Source organism: Podarcis bocagei (genome assembly GCF_964188305.1).
Source record: "Podarcis bocagei genome assembly, chromosome: 3".
NCBI classification, from domain to species: Eukaryota; Metazoa; Chordata; class Lepidosauria; order Squamata; family Lacertidae; genus Podarcis; species Podarcis bocagei.
In genome coordinates this window covers 60,682,144-60,702,029 of record NC_138127.1, presented here as the reverse complement: position 1 = coordinate 60,702,029, position 19,886 = coordinate 60,682,144, and the positions used below count along the sequence as shown (strand labels likewise).

The 19,886-nt window shown below is 45.5% G+C and overlaps 1 protein-coding gene across 1 annotated transcript; it reads left to right on the top strand.

Annotated features, from left to right (window-relative positions):
* The first annotated feature begins 57 nt into the window (after nucleotides 1-57).
* Nucleotides 58-15,320, top strand: DLL1 (delta like canonical Notch ligand 1). The gene is made up of 11 exons (XM_081187959.1): nucleotides 58-1,009; nucleotides 1,705-2,037; nucleotides 3,286-3,346; nucleotides 3,666-3,923; nucleotides 8,022-8,082; nucleotides 8,941-9,071; nucleotides 9,247-9,416; nucleotides 9,539-9,755; nucleotides 12,629-13,421; nucleotides 13,547-13,661; nucleotides 14,604-15,320. Exons 1-11 carry the CDS (start codon nucleotides 950-952, stop codon nucleotides 14,607-14,609), a joined length of 2,205 nt encoding a protein of 734 aa, XP_081044085.1. The 5' UTR covers nucleotides 58-949; the 3' UTR covers nucleotides 14,610-15,320.
* The last annotated feature ends 4,566 nt before the right edge of the window (nucleotides 15,321-19,886 follow it).

Below are 19,886 nucleotides of genomic sequence, written 5' to 3'. Positions count from 1 at the left end.
ACCGCAGGCAGATCCGTAGCGCTACAGAGCAAGCGAGCGAGCAAAAAAAGGGGGGGACAAGAGAGGGGGGGAAAGCCGACAGCCTGCCAGATCCAAGGCGAAAGCAAAGATCACCCACACCTAGAACCACAGAGGGGAGACCCGGGAAGCGTGCACACTCTCACGCGGGCGCCGCCAGTCAGCTGCTCTCGAGTAGCTGCTGAAACAAGACAAGCCTCTTTTGCCTTCCTTTTTTCCCGGGGGCTTGGATTCCTTCAAGAAAACGAAACAGACTGATCGCAGGTCTCTGCCAGAAAGTGGCGACCAGCAACCCGGGGGATTTGAAGGCGGCTGCTTGACAACCCACTGCAAAGCTTAAACACACGCCCGCCCAAACCGCCGCCGCCGCCCCTTTAAAAAAAGAGAGGAAAAAAAACCCCAGACCACCAGCCCAAAGCAAAACCCCTCTTGCCCTCTTCGCCTGAAGCCACCGGGAATTATCTCCTTCTCGTCCCCGGAGGGATTTCCAGATCGTTGATTATTTTAATCTGCTTTGGGGAGCCTTTTCTCCGCCTCTGGGAATTAAGTGGCTCTTCTCTTCCTTTGGTGGGAGAAGAGGAGCGAAGCGCAACGAAGCCGCCCAGAACTGTCTTCGGGAAGAGGAAAAGCCGAGAGGAGGGTAAAAGTTGCGCCTCGAGCCTAATTCATCTTTAAAAACAATCGCCTCCCAAAGAGCTGTCAGTCATCCAAAGGGCGTATCGAAATCCGCATCGACGGGAAAAGAGCTAGAGACTTGAAACTCGCACATCTCCCTTCTAATTCCCCTCCGGCCGGGCTAGGGAGCGAGAGGTTTCTCGGGACCCATCTTCTGGTCAAGACGCCCCTGTTGTTTTGCGGTTGCCTTTTCCCCAAGGGACGGCAAGGAAAGAAGCCCCAATATCTCCCCTCGGGCAACTCACTCCCTCTCAGAATGGGAGGCCAGTCCACGCTGACTCTAGTGGTCTTTTGCGTGCTTCAGTTTCCCTGCCAGGTAAGCATCGGCTGTATATAATGCATGTCTGCGCGCGTGCGGTCGTGTTGACAAACCTCTTGAAACCCGCAAGGCATCGTAGGTAGGAAAAGTTGGCGCGTTGCACCTCTCCGGGAAACCTGAAGGGCTACCGAGGGCGGAGGGTGGTGGCGATCTGTAACGAAGCGTTGCCCTTCTCTCCCCCACCCCATGGGTTCCTGTCGCCCCCCCTCCCTCGCTTTAGTGGAGAACCGTCTGCACGCACGCGCTCGCGTTCACACATACACGCGCGCGGCATAGAGAGAACGAGAGTTCACCTCGGTGGCTTTGCTGGCGCCCCAGTATTAGCGGAACTCCGGTACTTGGGGCACGCGAACTCCGCTGCGCAGGTGCCCCCTGTCGGAGCGCCGCGAGGTGCCATCAATGGGGAGCTTCGCCATTGACAATTCGGCGGCTGCGTTCGACACGGCGGGGGGCCTGGCCATTGTGCTCTGCGGGGGGCGCGTTGCGCGAACGCAGCCGCTGTCCCCCCCCCCCCCCGCGCCGCCTTGCCTGGAATCAGCGCAGAACTTCCATTGATAAATTTGCTCCGCCCCTCTCTGGGCGCTCGCCTCCCAATCGCCAATTTGCGGCTCCATTTCCGAGGGCCAAGAGCTCCCCCCACGTCCCCCCCCTAAGTTGCTAATGGTGGCTCCCGCTCCCGCTTCCTCCTGCAGGTCTGGAGCTCCGGCGTGTTCGAGCTGAAGCTGCAGGAGTTCGTCAACAAGAAGGGGCTTCTGGGCAACCGCAACTGCTGCCGGGAGGGTTTCGGCGGCGCCGTGCCCAGGGGCGGCGCGGCGCCTGGGCTGCAGCAGTGCGACTGCAAGACCTTCTTCCGCGTCTGCCTCAAGCACTACCAAGCCAGCGTGTCCCCGGAGCCGCCTTGCACCTACGGCAGCTCCATCACCCCGGTGCTGGGGGCCAACTCCTTCAGCGTGCCCGACAACGCCGCCAGCAGCGACCCCTCCTTCAGCAACCCCATCCGCTTCCCCTTCGGCTTCACCTGGCCGGTAAGTTCACCCGGGCCTCCGTTACGGGTAAAGAACAGGGAGGCTGCGGGGGGGCGGGGCGGGGGAGAGCAGCGCAAGCTAAGGAAAGGAGCCATCGCTTCCTTCTTTGGTCTCCTTGTTTACAAAACACTTTTAACTACGCCCCCCTAGTGTTGTTTGAACAAATGCAGATTAGGATTGCCATTCCCTATGTGTAAATGCACTTTTAGGATTCCAGATTAGTGAGCGCATGCTCATGGTCAGATAAGGCTGCTGCAGAAGACTGGGGGGGGGGGACTTGCTTTTTAACTAGGCGTTTTAACCTTTCCAGTGCTTGTCAAGACTCGGATGGGGTTAGGGAACTGGGGTGGGACTGTGGATTCAGAAGCAGGGATGGAATCGGGAAGAGAGCTTTGTGTGTGTGTGTGTTTATTTGTAGCCTTTGATGCAACAGCGCAGCTCAAAAGAGTGTCTGCTTCACAAATCCAGGCTTCTCCCCAACTCCCCACGATATGCCCTTGCTCCTTGAGACCTTGCTTATGCTGCTGCCAAGCTAATGGCTGATTGCCGCTGCCAAGGTTGCTAGATGCTTTTTAATGCAAAGCGACCTCCTGACTTCAAGGCTGCATCCTTTTGGTCCAGAATCGGCACATTAGTGTCATAATGTATCTGCAACTCCCTGCTTTCCGAGGAGTGAAGCCAGATTAGTGCTCCAGAGAGAGCAGTTCTGACCTCGCAATACTGTTGGCAGGGCCAGCTTGTGTCTCATTAGCGGCCTCAGCCAGTCAGCTGGAGGGAGGGTGATAATAGGGGTGGCTGTACATACTTTATTGCGACTCCATTCCCCCTGTCTTTCCATTATGGAAATGGCTATGTCATTGTCATTTATGCCTGGAATTCCCAAAGGCTTCATCTACCCCGCTATCTTCTCCTCCAGCCCATTACCTCTCAGGCAGTGTGCAGAGAAAAAGTGCGAAGGCTGACAGTGATGCCCCTTCTCCTGCTCCCTCCCCCACTTTCCCCTCTCTGCTCCTTTTTAACACCACATCCTGTGCGGAGCAGGCTGAAAAAACAGGCCAGGAAGCAACTTTTCAAAAAGCTCTGCCATTTCCTTGAGGAAAGTGAAAACAGGCTGGAGTCAGGGGATCAGAGAGTCACGCTGGCTGGGCACACATATTCCTGCCCCTCCTGTGACCATATTATTTCTGCTGACTGTAGATGTTTGCTCTCATTGTTTTCTCTGTGTTCTTTAAAAATCTTATTTTCCAGGGCACTTTCTCTCTCATCATTGAAGCGCTGCACACAGACTCCCCTGATGATCTCAACACAGGTAAATGGCTTTTTCCAAGTTCCACTCAGGACTGTTGCTTTATGGGTCCATGATATGCCTGCTTTTCCAGTTAGTGAACTTTTCCAGTCCCAATAGCAGCCACTTACTTCTAAGGAAGTCCCATTGGAGTCAGTGGGACAATTCTACCTGGATCAGTGGCAACCTATAGCTTTTCCATACCTGCTTAAAAAATTCTCACCCCTCCCTGAACTACTCTAAATTTCCAGTGTAATCTTAAGCTTTCAATTTATTTAACTGCATTCCTGTTCTCTCTCTCTCTCTCGCTCTGCTCCCCCACCCCCTGCCTTCTGTTTTGCAGAGAATCCAGAACGCCTCATTAGCCGCCTGGCTACGCAGAGACATTTGACTGTTGGCGAAGAATGGTCCCAGGACCTGCACAGCAGTGGCCGCACTGACCTCAAGTATTCCTACCGTTTTGTGTGTGATGAGCACTACTACGGAGAGGGCTGTTCTGTCTTCTGCCGCCCCAGGGATGATGCCTTTGGCCACTTCACTTGTGGAGAGCGTGGAGAGAAGGTCTGCAATCCTGGCTGGAAGGGGCAGTACTGCACTGACCGTGAGTGTCCTCAAGGAAATCCTCATTTGTCTTTCTAAAGTTCTTTGGTGCCACCGATTCTCTCTCTCTCTCTTCCTCGCTCATGCATTGGTGGAAACATGTCCCATTCAGAAATGAGTGTGCTTGCTAGGGAGAATTTAAAAAAGCCACATACCAACAATAATATAATGAAAGGGACAATGACAATAAAGATATCGTATTGTATCGTATCGAAGGAAATTTAAAATTTAAATCCTGAATCTGTAGTTCTTAAGGAATAAAGATAAAATATATTAGAATTACAAAAAAATGCTTTGTACACCAAACAGCAAATAATATTGGACACTTCTTTTTGGTGGCAATAAATCGATGAGCTCCCAGAGAAAGTAGAAGGTGCCAAGGCATTAGGAGACTTCCTGTCAGCAAAGTTATGGACATGATGCAGCCAACACTTTGGATTTGCATGACTTTTATTGGGAGAGTAAAACAGGTTCCTGGCTGTCCCACTGAAATCAGTGGAATTTGAACGTGCTTGACACTGGCTGGATTGGATCCGTAGAAATTGCCAACGAAAATCCAAAGGTGCAGAATTCAGGAACCTGACCTAAAATAAACATCACCTTCAGGGCAAATCAGCAAAATAATTATGGGAGCTATATAGAAGGTTTGGACAAATATTTAGAGCATTTTATTCCCACGCCTAGCAGATACAGAATTCCTAACTCCACCTTTAATGGTAGGTGAACAGTGGCAACCAATGGGTCTGACTAACATAGTATTATGTTACCAGTTGGGCTAATAGCATTATAGTACACATTAAAACATACACATTTCTACAAAATTCCTGCAGCCTGTCTTATCTATTGGCTGTGATGTAGCCAAATTGTGCATGTAGCCGAATTGGCAATTTTGCAGCAAGTGCTTTTCTGAACACCAATAAATGTGACATGCTGCTTTTTCCTACTATAGGGTATCAGACTTACTATTAATTTACAGAATTTATGGCAGTGCCTGCAACACATTCTTGACTTTTAGTTCTTTTTCATTCTTTAAACATTTGCCAAATTCCAAAAAAATTAAGAACATCCACTAACGTAAACAGTAAACACATTCTATACATACAATAGATTAGGCTGCAGTCCCAAACACATTTGCCAGAGAGTAAAGGACCATTGAACACAGAGATACTTACTTCAGAGTAAATATGCATAGAATTTCTTGTAATGCACATTAAAATGCATACAGCTTCACCAAGTTCTTGCCCTGTGTGACATGACATGATTGTTAATCAATAGTGTCAAGTCTAATATAGCTAATCCCCTCTTAGTTATTTAGCATGCACATTACATAGCAAACCTATGAACCAAATGTAGTCAAATAGTTTAATCACTATTTAGCAGCCCAATCAGTTTTTTTCCTTTTTTCGGGCACAACGTCTTGTTTTATTAGCAGAGGGAGGACTTTCCCTATTATTGCATAAGAGATAAGGCTCATGGTAGCATTAAGTGCTAGAGTTAGTATGCTAAATTTGCACTGACATTTCCAACTCAGAATGCCAACATTCTCTAAAAGGGGTGGGGAACCTCTGCCTCCACCCACCCCAGCTTCAAACCAGAGGTCCTCAAACACCTGGAGGGTCCAAGGTTAGCCCCTACCACCCTGCACTCTGATATATCACCCTCTGCCACCCAGGCTCCTCTGGGAGGAAGCATAGATAGATAGATAGATAGATAGATAGATAGATAGATAGACAGATGTACACAAAACAAAGATGAAAATCAAGGACACACATTGAAACATTCCTTAAAGTCATTCTGCTGATTGACAGCTGCATTTCTGCACTTGGCACTTTAAAGTTGTTAAAGACTATCCCCCTCTCCCAAAGATCAGGCCAGCATAATTGTGGGAGGAGTAAAGAACAAACACACCACACACAGAGAGAGAGAAATTCAAGAGAAGTGTTGAATTTGGTTCACTTGAAGGTGTGGAAAATGCAACCCCCACACTAAAGTCAGTGAGCATTCTTTCCTTGACTTCAGTGACATCTGAATTGCATCCCACATGGTTGTATTTTTAAAGGTCTTATTTAGTTTTTGAGTTCTTAGTTTCAGTTCTGGTAATGTCATTGATAGCAGCAATGATAGTGGAGGAAACATGGGTGTCCATAGAACCTTTTTTTTTGGGGGGGGTGTATTTTCTTGGGGTGGAACACTAAAAGGCAGTGGGCAGGTTAGGTGCTCATCAAAAATGAGAAGTGTCTGCACATATTGTCTCCTTTCTTGGGATCTACAAATGTTATAACCTTTTTTTTTAATTTAAAAAAGGTGGGAATTTGGGGATTATAGTTCATTGGTGGTAGGAGGACTGTTCTCTCCTTGCCCTTCCATGGATCCCCATGGGAGTTTGGAGGCATGCGGCTACATTTTATAGCCTGGCAAGAGAAATTTGAATGTCCTTGTCCAAACCTAGTGAGCCAGGGTTGCCAATAACTCCAAAAAATGGCCTGGAGCTGTACCAAAACATCAACAAACCAGGATCTGAAAGTTGCACCCCATAAGCTCCACATGTTCCAATGGGTTTGGCACTTCACCATGCCACCTGAGGGAACTTCCAAAAGCAGATTGTGATATGGTATGGCTGTGTGCTATTCAAAAGAAAACAAAAGCTTACAAAGGCCACTGGGCATGCCCCAAGCCCTTGGGTGTGTCTAAAGTAGTACGTTGGATCTTTGCCATTATGATAAGATGTGTCCAATGTAATTGCCGCTGTTTGTATGTGTGTGCTTTTTTTTTTTTAAAAAAAGAAAACACTGTTGAATGGATTGACACTGCCCAGGCTCAGTATCTGTTCAGAGAGGGTGGGCAGAAGTCTGAGCCAATGCAGCGAACAGAGGGCTTGTGTTTCCCATCATAACACTTAGTCTTCTTGCCTCCTCCTTTCGCATTAGACATGGAGGAGCGCAGAATGAAACGGCTTTAGGAAAATTTTGCCTTTGACTCCTTAGTTGATGTTGCCTTCTGAAGCCCCTTTGTATTACTGGTGTAGACTGACTGTGTCTCCGTCCTTCTTTTTCTTTTTAATAAGCTGAGTTTGAGGAGCGAGTTAGAATACATGCCACCTTTTTTTTTTGACCAATGGGGGTGATGTCACCCTAGAAGCCGAGGAAATAAATAAACAAACTGCAGGCTTTCCTCACAGGCCTGCTTGCCCTCCCCACCCCCACTCCCGCTGCCCATTCAGTTCACTTTTTTTGAGACAATCTGATTATCGGCCCAGCTTTTCCTCGTCTTCTGTTTCTCCTTCTCTGGGGCTCGTCATTGTCTCTGGCTTGCTTTGTTGAATTAAAACTTGCAGTGCCTGCTTAATGAGTTCCATAACCAGGCAAAGTAATGAGCAGAAGTCTTCCCTCCTGCTGGCCTGCTTACTTCTTTGCCATTGCTGTGTGTGTGTGTGTGTGTGTGTGTGTGTGTGTGTGTGTGTGCGCTCCCTAGGCCTCTTCACTCCCGCCTCCCTTTCTGGGTGTGTGAAAGAACTTTGGACTTATTTATTTGAATAAGAAGAAAAATCACTGCGCGTGCCATAGATTAGATCTGGGCAGGGATAGGCTGTTCGGGAAGCACATCTTGGCCCTGATTGGCCGCAGGAGGTTGGGGGTATTGTTGCAGTGGGGCAGCTGCTGGGAGAGAATAGACAATAGAGCAGCTGTCCTGGCTGGCACCCTGCACACCAGCTGTCCACCCTTATCTGCTCTCTCTCTCTCTCTCACTCACTCACTCACACACATACACACACACACACTCTGAGGACAGCAAGAGGAGGAGCTGTGTGCATAGACTGGCGGGGTGGGGGATGGAGGGAGAGGACTTCTGACCCTTGCCGGGAAGAAAAGGCGGACAGGAGCAATTGTGAGGTCTCTTTTGTCCATGGGCAACTGTATTAAGGGGAATGTTCATCCCTGGCGATAAGTAAAGGACCCAGTTATTAAGCAAGATCAATACGCCAGAGTTTAATTCAGCTGCTGTTACCAACTCAGCCCTAGTGAAAGGAGTTTGACTCACTCCACCCTTCCTTCCCCCCCAAAGGCTTATCTGTACATTTCTGCTCCTTTGTGTTTTTCAGCAATTTGCTTGCCTGGATGTGATGAGCAGCATGGATTTTGCGACAAGCCTGGGGAATGCAAGTAAGTTTTCGGAGCTCTTCGTCCTCTGTCCCTCCCACCCCAACCCTCCTGCTTGCAGACTGGATCTGAGAATCCCAAATAGATGACATGAAATGCCTTAGAAGTTTTGCCCGATGGTTGGGTGAGATGTCCCAGTAATATGAAGTCAAAGTATTAATCCAGAAATTGAAACATTTCCCCCCCCCCCCGAAGTCTTGGCTTACACATCTGTCTTGTTCAGCTTTCACTAGGAAATGAAGTTTTGGGATGAGGCTTATTTCCTAGCAGGAGTGCATAGGATTTCAGCCATGATGAGTTCAAATTCGATGACCTTATGAAGCCCTGGCAAAAATTACAATCGCTTAAATGATAGCTGCAATAATGAGGCAGTGGAGTGTTGCAGTTCCAGGAACCAAATCTAGTGGAGAGCTGGCGTGCTGTAGAATAGAAGATTGAGTGTCGTATTTAAGAAAAGACCTGGGTCTAAATTTCTTCTAAATTACGAAAATAGTTGGCCTTAGGAGATCTCTCAAGATACAGGGTTGGTGGGATCAAATGGGATCATCCCATGTATACTGCGCAGAACGTCTTGGAGGAAGGGCGGAAGTGTGATCAATAATAAACCAAGGCCACCTTCTTAAGCACTTTACGCTCCGAAATGAGTTCCATTCAAATCAAAGAGTTTGAATGGAATGGAAAATTCTGTATTCAGTCTGCGAAAGAAGCATCTATTAATAGTTTAGGAATATGGCTTCCTTGATTGTTAAGGAAGTTTTCCCCCCTGGGGTTTTCTGTTTTTGTTTTTAGCTTCAATGGGTTTGCAGTTTGTGGTAGGATTTCCTGTACTGATAGTCTGGTATTTTTGATTTTTTAAAATAGATGCCGAGTTGGTTGGCAGGGGCGTTACTGTGACGAGTGCATCCGGTACCCAGGTTGCCTTCATGGTACCTGTCAACAGCCGTGGCAGTGCAACTGTCAGGAAGGCTGGGGCGGTCTCTTTTGTAACCAGGGTAAGTTCTTCACCTTTCATAGTAACATGACTTGATCCTCCTTGAACTAAGCCTGCAATCCTATGCATGCTTACCTGGGAATAACTTACAGTGGAGTTGCTTCTGGAAGCTGTGTAATGTCCTTGCGAAACCGTGTGTCCTTACAGACATGCCTCTTGTTTTTAATCTTCTGTAGATCTCAATTACTGTACACACCACAAGCCTTGCAAGAATGGTGCCACTTGTACCAACACTGGCCAAGGGAGCTACACCTGTTCTTGCCGTCCTGGCTACACCGGAGCCAACTGTGAGATTGAAATCAATGAATGTGATGCCAATCCTTGCAAGAATGGAGGGAGCTGTACTGTAAGTTTCTAAAATGTTATTTATTTATTTATTTTTTAATTAAAAAGTAGTTTTAAGAGATGCTTACGGTAATCTCAGTATGCAATATAGGCTTCTAAACACCACACTCTTCTTTGCAACAGGATCTTGAGAACAGCTTTTCTTGTACCTGTCCACCTGGCTTCTATGGTAAAAACTGTGAGTTGGGAGCAATGACTTGTGCTGATGGTCCGTGCTTCAATGGAGGGCGGTGCACAGACAACCCGGAAGGTGGATACAGCTGCCGTTGCCCAGTGGGTTACTCTGGATTTAACTGTGAAAAGAAAATTGACTATTGCAGCTCCAGTCCCTGTGCTAATGGTAAGCTAAACCAGTCTTTGACCGATCCGTTCAAGACTAATGAGCATTTTGCCATGACCGTCAATGAAAAGTTGAATGAACTTCCCATTTAAGTTTGTGTAACTTTCAGGGGAAGTGAATGAACTTCCCATTGAAGTTCACTTAATGCCCCATAATATGAATTCCCGTTTTAGCAGAGAGAAGAGTAAGATCCAATCTAAGTCAAGTGGTGTCACGAGAGGTGTATGCAGCTTATGCATGCTTATTCAGAAGGAAGGCCCAAATTGTTGAAGTGGGGCTTACTCTGAAGTGTGCCGTGGCCTTGGGTTGGATTGTGCCAAGTCAGGGGAAAAAACCCACAAACTTCGCAGAATCTTTCTAAAAATTCACAGTGGGTGAATATTGGCTAGACATCTTTTGAAGGGGGCATTTTGTTTTGGATAGAATTTTTGCAATGGCTATCCTGAGGTGCTCAAGGTGGTTTATAACTGGAACCCTGAAAATGGAAGACAGAGAATAAATAGGACCTGCAGCAAAATGGTGCTTTGCTCCCCACCCCCACCCCGGCGTATGGTTGTCCACTAGCCTGACTCAGCAAGACTCTTTTGGTGTAACTTCAAAAAGTTGCAGTCTTACGCATGTTTACTTGGGAGTAATTCCCAATGAACTCAGTAATTCTTACTTCTGAGTAGACACGCAAAGGATTGTTCTGCGCATCTGTCTTGCCTAGTATAAATGCTCTGTTTCTCAACAGTGTCAGCTTTCCCTTTTCAGTTGAATAAATCGCTGCTCAGCCTGTGGCTGGAAGGTTGCAAGTTTGGAAGTTTGTTCTCCCAAATACTCCTTAAACAAGGAAAACCTAGCATATCAGGAAAGAGAGCCATCTCCTGACCCCCCCCCCTTCCTTGAGGTGTACAGGCAGGCTTTTAACTTTTAAATATGAGGAAGTATTCACATCCATGAGAACTCTTCTCTTCTGCTCCCCGTGCCTGCCCCAAAGTAGCTTGAGGTAGTGCAGTCTAGGAAATGGCTGCTTGGTTCTCTCTGCTAAATGTCTAAATGGACCCAAAGACTTAGAAGAAATCCCCCTGTCCATGCCTGTTGCTCTTCCCAAATTGTTCCTGTCATATGGTCTTAAGCAATGAGTGTAGAGAGCAGAACCAGTTTGATCTTCTGCTTTTCAGCTGAGGGAATTGGCATCAGACGGGCTGCTTCCTATTCTCTGATGGTTCTTTTTAATTGCACTTTTGGCTTGAGTTTAGTAAGTAAGGTTATGCTTATGCTTCAGATTCTGTTGCGGTTCAGTTTTTAAGAAATGACCTGGACCAGCTTGATACCCTGACTATATGTCCTCCTCTGTGTGTTTAAGAATTGGGTCACCAGATCTGGACATTTGTTTTCTATATAGAACATACCCCTTCGAAACGCTGGAGCAGTGAAGTATGGTGACCGCAAAACCACTTCATTTATTTGTTTTACAAATCCTTATCTTCCCTTTCTGTAGACCCCCAGAGCAGCTCCTAAGCAATAAAATCACATAACCAACCAAATACAAAATGTCCACTAGAATCCTAGACACACCTCATCAAGAAGTAGTCATGATAAAATGGGGGGCTGGTGGCTGGTGGGAGCTTTTCCAGCCTTGGGACCACATTCCCTTGGGGGCAACTTTCAGGGCCCTCCTACCAGTAATGGAAGTGGCTTAAGCAGGTGTGGCCAGACACATACCACTCTCCATCCTCCTCCCAGGCAAGCAAAAGGTGTTATCACACTTCCAGGACACATTCCAGCCAGGTAAAACCATAAGAGAAAGATGCGGAGCAGGACCAGGGAGGCTGCAGCTTAGAGGACATGGCCTGGGTAGAGTCCCCAGGGCTGTAAAGTGAGGCCCAGAGAGCTGCATATGACCCCTAGTCCTGAGGTTCCCCCACCCCATTGTAAATGATTCAAAACTGTTTCTAGTAAGAACCATAAAACTGGCTGATAACAGAGCACACCTTAAAGGCCTGTGGATCTTTTTTTTTACAAGTTATTTTTACAAGTTCCTTTTAAAGCCTCAGTACTGATGGATCTCAGTGGGCAATATGTTTCATCATGCCTTGAAGGCAGCCTGCCAACTACGTGTGTCAGAGTGAAGCTGCAGTCCTGTAGCTGAAAGTAAGCCCTGTAATAAGACATTTGATTGTACTGGGCTTCCCCTGCGTTTTCTACTGTTACAAAGGCTCATCTCTTTGGGCTATGTTTTCCTTGCTTTCCTACACAATGAAGCAGTACGCTGTGAGGCTGTGAATACTACATAACTTCAGGGATTATCCATACTTTCTCTTGCATTTTGATCATATTGTGTACCATTTAATTCCAATGGGACTGGAAGCTTTTCTCATTGTGCCATGGCTGTGCCTCTCGAAAATCCAATCTTACCCATCGAATTGGATGTTGCAGTGTGCATGGAAAAACCAAAGACATTTTGCTTAAACCGAGTTTCATTTCAGTGGAGAAGATCGGATTTTCACAAAGTACATCCTCGGAACAATGTGAAAGGCTCTTGGGCCCAGGGAAATTAATCGGTACACAATACGATCCAAATGCAGATCGGGCAAAAGTGTGGACGAGCTGTTGACAGGGCTGTTTAAAGGATGCTGTCGACTGGGAACTGAAAAGATGTGTTGTCTAATGGATAAGAGGCTTGTCTTTGGCCCTGTGAGATCTGGAGTCAGGACCACACTTGGCCATGAAGCTTGGGTCACTGTTTCTCAGCCAGATCTACCTCGTAGGGATTGTTGCTAGAATAAAATCCCACGTGCTCTTTGGCGAAAAGGCAGTTTTGCAAATGCTATAAATGGTCACTCCTGGGCTATATACTGATCTCATTTGTCCTCTCTGATGTTTTGCAGGAGCCCAGTGTGTTGATCTGGGGAATTCCTACATATGCCAATGTCTGGCTGGCTTCACCGGAAGACACTGCGACGATAATGTGGACGATTGTGCTTCCTTTCCTTGCTTGAATGGCGGGACCTGTCAAGATGGGGTTAATGATTATTCTTGCACCTGCCCTCCGGGTTACAGCGGGAAGAACTGCAGCACTCCCGTCAGCAAGTGCGAACACAGCCCTTGCCACAACGGGGCTACTTGCCACGAGAGGAACAACCGCTATGTGTGCGAGTGCGCTCGTGGTTACGGGGGCCTGAACTGCCAGTTTTTGCTCCCCGAACAGCCTCCGGGGGCAGTGACGGTTGACATCACCGAGAAGTACACCGAGGGGCAGAGTTTGCAGTTCCCTTGGATTGCAGTATGCGCCGGGATTATCCTGGTCCTGATGTTGCTGCTGGGCTGCGCCACTGTGGTTGTCTGCTTCCGGCTCAAAATGCAGAAGAGGCAACAGCAGCCCGACCCGTGCAGAAGCGAGACGGAGACCATGAACAACCTGGCCAACTGTCAGCGAGAGAAGGACATTTCCATCAGCGTCATTGGCGCCACCCAGATTAAGAACACCAACAAGAAAGTGGACTTCCACAGCGATAACGCGGACAAAAACGGCTACAAAGCCCGGTACCCGTCAGTGGATTACAATTTGGTGCATGAACTCAAGAACGAGGACTCTGTTAAAGAGGAACACAGCAAATGTGAAGCTAAGTGCGACACATACGACTCTGAGGCAGAGGAGAAAGGCGCAGTACAACTAAAGAGGTAGGTTAAGGAGGGTGGCAGGGGGTGGTTTCAGCATGTCCCTTGTGAAGTGCAGGCAGCATATTCGAGCTGGTCGCCAAAGCAGCCGTCTCATCCTTGTTTCCTGTTTTCTTTTTGGCTTGTAGTGAACTGTCTGAAAGGAAACGGCCAGAATCGGTATACTCCACTTCGAAAGACACAAAGTACCAGTCGGTGTATGTCATATCAGAAGAGAAAGATGAATGCATAATAGCAACGGAGGTTGGTATATTCTCTAATGCACTCGAAAGGCAAACTTACCCATCCAACTTCCCAGCTAACTAGAGTCAGCCAGCAAATTCCGTCACTTACCAATGCTGTGCTAGCTTAGACTAGCTGAAATTGGATCTGGCTTTGCGTTGTTGTTCTTAATTGAATCCTGCAACCTATTGCTCTTCCCGATGCAACCCAGTTCTTCAAGCTGTTCTTTGCAACTGGGGACTTGAAGAGGAGTTAATTGGCTTGGTACATAGGAATAGTCCGGTGGAAAGTAAGTAGGGCAATTCCAGAGTAGATCCCTATAAAGCTATGCTCAGTGGTACAGAACATGGTTTGCATGTAGAAGGTCCCAGGTTCAGTTCCCAAGATCTCCAGGTAGGGCCGGTAAGCCTGTTATTGTGTAGACATGGATGGACTAATGGCAGCTTTCTGTGTTCCAAGGAAACTGCCCCATAGGTTGTATGTGTATCCATTGCTATTGAAAAACCACCTACCGATTCCAGTGGATTGCATCAGTTACTAGGTTAGGTACTTTAGTAGTATGAAATCACAAATGTGTCCTTAAAGAGAAAGGCATCCGGTAGGCTGTGGTTCAAGGGGAGACCCTACAAGGCATCTGCATATGAGAATGTATAAGATCATATGCAAATTGTTGTTCCCAGTCTTCCTTCTTGCCTGATAGATTCATCAGCTTTGCAAATAATTCCACTTAAGTGCTTAGTCTACACAAATACTGCTAAACCACCTGTACTTATTGGGGGCATGAAGGGAAGAACCAACTTCCATAAAATTAATTGTCTGGAAGAGATGCTTGTTTCCTGCAGGTGACCAGACAAGCGCCTGTTTTCTATATATGGCATCGTACTGGGAGGGTCTTGTACCTTCATCTTTTGTACCTTCATCAATTCACTCTCGCTTTCTCTCCTTCCCTCCAACTTTACGCAGGTGTAAAGGAAAGACGATATGGCAAGATTGTTGTTTTGGAACAATTTTCAAAGGTGATATGCCCCAATGAATGCTGCTGAACAAGAAAGGGAGAGAAATTCCTTCACTGACTGCTGCTGAGAAACTAAATTCAGGCTGAGCTGGTTCTCTACTGAAGTTAGCAAAAGTGACTGCAAATAATACATGGTGGACACTAGGCCAGGGTCTGTGTTCAAAGATACCTGTTGCACTGCCTTTTATGACTATTTATCATTGCACTATGGTCAGTTGCTTTTCCCCCTATATATATTTAAATGAACGGACTTAATTCCTACATAAGAAGCATGCACTGCCTGAAGTGTATATTTTGGATTCTTATGAGCCAGTCGTTTCTTGAATTAGAGATACAAACACTGCCTTTATTGTCCTTTTTATACTAAAATGTGTTTTTACTAGGTGGGGGAAAAGTGTGTTATTTTTTTTAAAACTGTAAAAAAATTATTTTCAGGATATTTGTAAAGCTTGAGTATTTTGTGACGTTTCTTTTTTATAATTTAATTTTTTTGGTAAATATGTACAAAGGCACTTCGGGTCTATGTGACTATATTTTTTGTATATAATGTATTTATGGAATATTGTGCAAAATGTTATTTGAGGTTTTTTTTACTGGTTTTTTTTTTTGTTAATGAAGAAATTCATTTTTAAACTATTTTTCCAAAATAAATATTATTAATGATATCCAAAGTAACATTTGTGAGTTTGTTTTTTAAAAAACATAACACTGTTGGACCATATTCTATCATTCATCATCGTCATCTGAAGGTAGACGGACGGATAGATGAGTCCATTTCTTGCTCCATATCAGAGTTGCATGGCTTTGGACTCAATGTATGCAGCTCTCAGGTCATAGCTCAGTGACAGAGCACCTTTCTTGCATGCAGAACGTGCCAGGTTAAATCCCTGGCATCTCCAGGTAGGGCTAGGAGAGACCCTAGAGCAGAACTTTCCAAACTGTGTGTCGGGACACATTGGTGTGTCAGCTGCAGTGTGTAGTTGTACGAATGCTTGCAGCACTCCTCCTGGGGCTGGAAAGGGTTAGTTTAACCTCTGGTTTGCTAGTAAAACTTGTGGGATGTAACATCACTGAAGCAGTCAAATACAACACTTCCTGTTTGCCCAGAGTGGACTCACAGGGGACTTCCTGTCACACCTGGTCTGGAGCATCCTTCTCCTGTGTGTGACCAGGTAGAGGGGCGTGACCCTGGCGTAGACCCTATAAAAGGGCCAGTCACGCAGCCATCTTCCTCTTGATACTTTCTTGATGCCCTTCTCTCCATTTTGCCTTTTGCTCTCTGCTGGCTCTCAGCCAGCAGCACGTGGCTCGTCCCTACAGAGGAGGAAGCCACACTTTGTATCTCTATAAATGTAACTGCAACTATAAACTAAAGCCTGCCTTCAGGAAACTACTGTGAACTGAATGTAACTCATCTTTACGCTTACTTTTAAAGAAGACTGCCCTGTTACTATTATTTTAAGAGGGAAATAAAGGGGAATTTTACCAGGAACAATCCAGACTCGACAAGCCAGACTGGATTGCTTAATTTAAAGGATTCTAACGAACTGTTAACTTGCTTCCAGCAATGTGCAAAGGAATGTGCTCTGCTACTAGCTCACTAGCATGAGTGAGGAAGGATAATATTTAGTCAATATAGCCTCTCCTACTATCCACAACATTCCCATAAAACTGAATTACTGTGTCACGAAATAATGCATGTCTAAAAAGTGTGTCATCAACATGAAAAGTTTGGAAAGCTCTGCCCTAGAGATCCACTGCCAGTCAGCTTAGATAATGTTGATCAAGATTAGACCCAATGGTCTAATGCAGCTTCCTATGTTTTTAAATGTATTTTATTATAAAATATGCTGAGGACCTTATTACAGAATTTGGAGAAGTGTTCACTCCAAAGAATAACAATGTTTTCTGATCCACACATTTAGTCTGGGAGATAGTGATCGGGGCAATTTCTATCAGAATTCACAAAGGTGAATTCCCATGCATGACTCTTATTGACATGAAAGCAAATTGGTGGAGGGGGATGCATGAAACCCAGCTATGGCAAATACCAGGTCTTAAAAGATCTTGGGTAATAGCTCTGGAAAATAGTCCTGGCTGAGACTCTGGATAGCCACTGCCACCCAGCTGGGCTACATGGACATATGAACCAAGTCCATTTAAAGCAATGTCATGCATTTATATTAAATCTTGTAGATCATGAGGTCCCATGGAGCAAAACTGCATGCTCAGCTGGGACTTTCTCACGGTTAGCTGCGGTAAGTGAAAGTTCACTGTTTGAACATGGAGCTTTGTCATTCCATCAGTAGCGATGAAAAAAACTTACTAAACTCTGGGGGCAATGATAAAGATGCAGTTCACTGAGTGCCAGTCTCATGCTAGGGCCATTGTAATTTGCAGGACCTGTTCATGGGTGGACGGACTCCTGTTGAAAAAGGTTTATCCCTCTCAATCACTTGGTTTCTAATGGGGGAAGCAGATGCTGAAGCAAGCTTGTTTGGTATCTCTGACACCTCATCCCTGATGTGTGATGACAGGGGCAAAACTACATTTTGCACAAGCTCAGAGTTATCGCAAAGCAATGGTTTATATATCAGTACAGCATCCTGAAGTTCAGCATTGATTCTGGGTGAGTCCTTGGGCATCCAGCTTAAATGATCTCCTCTTTTTGAGCTGTGCACCTTTTCTAAAGCTTCCCGAATCCACATGGCTTTCTTGGATCTGAAATTGCACATATCTGGGCTCTGTTGATAGACCTTTTTCTGCGAGGGGAAAGACATGTTTTAAGCAATCCAAATTTGCTGCTTGTGTTGCATGCATGGAAACAGGTCCATGTGCACTTGGAAAGAAGTTGGCTGACTTTGTGGCAGAGGGCTGTACATAAAGGCCTTCATCCAGGCAAAAATGAAAGCCATTTCAAGTGGTCCAGATTTTTTGTTAGCATTGCACCTGGTTGCCTACTTCCTCTGCTTAGTAGCATACCTTGCAGCCAAGTTCAAGAAACGCTGGATTACAGTGAAAAGCTTCCATACAATCAGACTTCTTTTAAACCCCATTAGTCTTAAAGAGTAACTGTGTTACTGCCAAACTGCACTCTAAGGCATTGAAAACAATGGAACTCTGAGCAAGCATGTAAAGTATTGGACTGAACCCCTGGGCGCTCACCTCTGAATATTTAATCTCCTTTGGAGAAACATTTTTAAAGTATTTCTGCTGTATTTGGGAAGGTTCCCAGTTTTATGTTTCACCTACCCACCCTATGTAACCTTCAGACAGGCACGGTCTCTTGCCTGTGTCACAGTTTGACCAGTCACACTGGAGATGGGCAAACCTCGCACAAAAATGTTAACAGGTTTGATTGTGTGAGGGTATTTCCCCTGAAAGGTCTTGGGTGTCAGAAAAAGCATATGAGAAGTGAATTCAGCCCCAGTGTAGTCTACTTTTAATTATTACCCAGTTCTTGTCTACCTTTGGCATGTGGCATTTTTGTGATGACCTTTGGTTTTCATGAAATAAACATGACTGATGAGTGTGATAAGCTCTGGGCAAGCTCTCTCTTTGCCCCATTAGAATGTGACAAAGTGATGGAACCCAGGAACTGGCTTGTATATGTGAGCAGAACAACCGATAGGAAGAGAATAAAGTTAGCATCAAACTATTCTTTCACCAAAAGAGACAAAGGTTTAATTCTGTTTGAGGACACACAATAACTATCTTTCATCTCTTTCTCTTTCTCTGAATAATAATGATAAAATAACCACCTAACTTACCTCAATACCATGGTGCATGAACACAGGAAATTACGTGCTGCTGTTGTGCAACAGTTGACAGTGCAATCCTGTACATTCAGAAATATGAACAACCGAGTTCAATGGAATTTACTTCCATGGAAGTGTGCAATCTTACAACCTTAGTTTTCAATGACAAAAATGTCAGATCCTCAGTAACGAGGGTACTGACGCATTCTTGCCAACACAAAAGATATCCAGATTAGATTAATTAATATGCAACCAAAATACACAAAGTAGCTGTAGTTCAGGATAAACTTCTAGTGTTGTTCTCAGTGCTGAACATCTTGCTTGTCAACAGCAATAAGAAGCAAGTGACCACAGTCGAGCAAGGAGTGAAGTGCACTTGATTGAGTCCAATGACTGAAATAGGTTCACGCATGCTTCACTCTGTGTTGGGAGTGTGACTATTTAATCTGTTGATGTTGGTTTAGATCTCGCTTCCTCTGCTTTTGTGCTTGGATGAAAGAAAAAAGCAATGTAACCTTAGATATCAACAAGTTAGGATTTGTGTAACACTGCCCAGGGTTGCTTTTGAATTGATTCCAGGAAGTGTTATCTTCTAGAATGGCAGTTCTGAGCATCCAGAGCCGGGCATATTTATCTAGGTTATCAATCTGCCTGATGATAAAGTTCTTTTGACATTTCCTCTTGAGAAATACAATACTTTGCTTTGTTGAACTGTTGCTGTCAAAGGAGTGTTGTCCACTTGCATTTGTCTTGCAGCATAATTTTGTAACAACATGTTTTCATAGAGTTAAGATGAATGGAACTGTTTCCACAAGCTTGGGGCAGGGGGAAACAACTGACGGAGTCTATTTTTTACTAAAATATATTTTTACTGTAGCCATATCTAACACAGTGGAGTTGACCAATTAATGATTAGTTGTTTTACATTTACTGATAGCTACATTTACTAATAGGTACAATTAAACAAATATTGAAAGGAAAACATCAAGAGTGCCAAACTACTAAAATAACACTATTGGGGATTTAATGATAAGACAGTTCTCTTTTTCAGCATATCATCTTTAAAAGTGATCCCCATTCCCACCCACTATTAAAATATCAAGAGCTGCAGTTCAATGTGATAATGGTAGACTTTTGCTTCATTTCTCGACATTAGTCCAAACACCTGAACAATCTGACTTCTCTTAGGACCCAAGTGTGAAGTTACACACTTAGCAGTCAATATGAAATACAGATTGTCTCCATCAATATCCATGTGCAGCCCTGACCTTGCTGCTGACCTTCCCAGTGACACTGGTGTCAGGAGGGTGGCTCTGCAGTGCAGTCCCTCTGTGTGGGCCAGTCCTGACATGGGCTGAAGCATCACTCTGTTTCTTGAAGGAGCCACTCAGGAAGCAGTTCTAGTGCCATTCATGCACGGAGTGTTCCAGCTGATTAAGGGGAAGTGGGGCTGTACCACAAGTCTCCACTCCC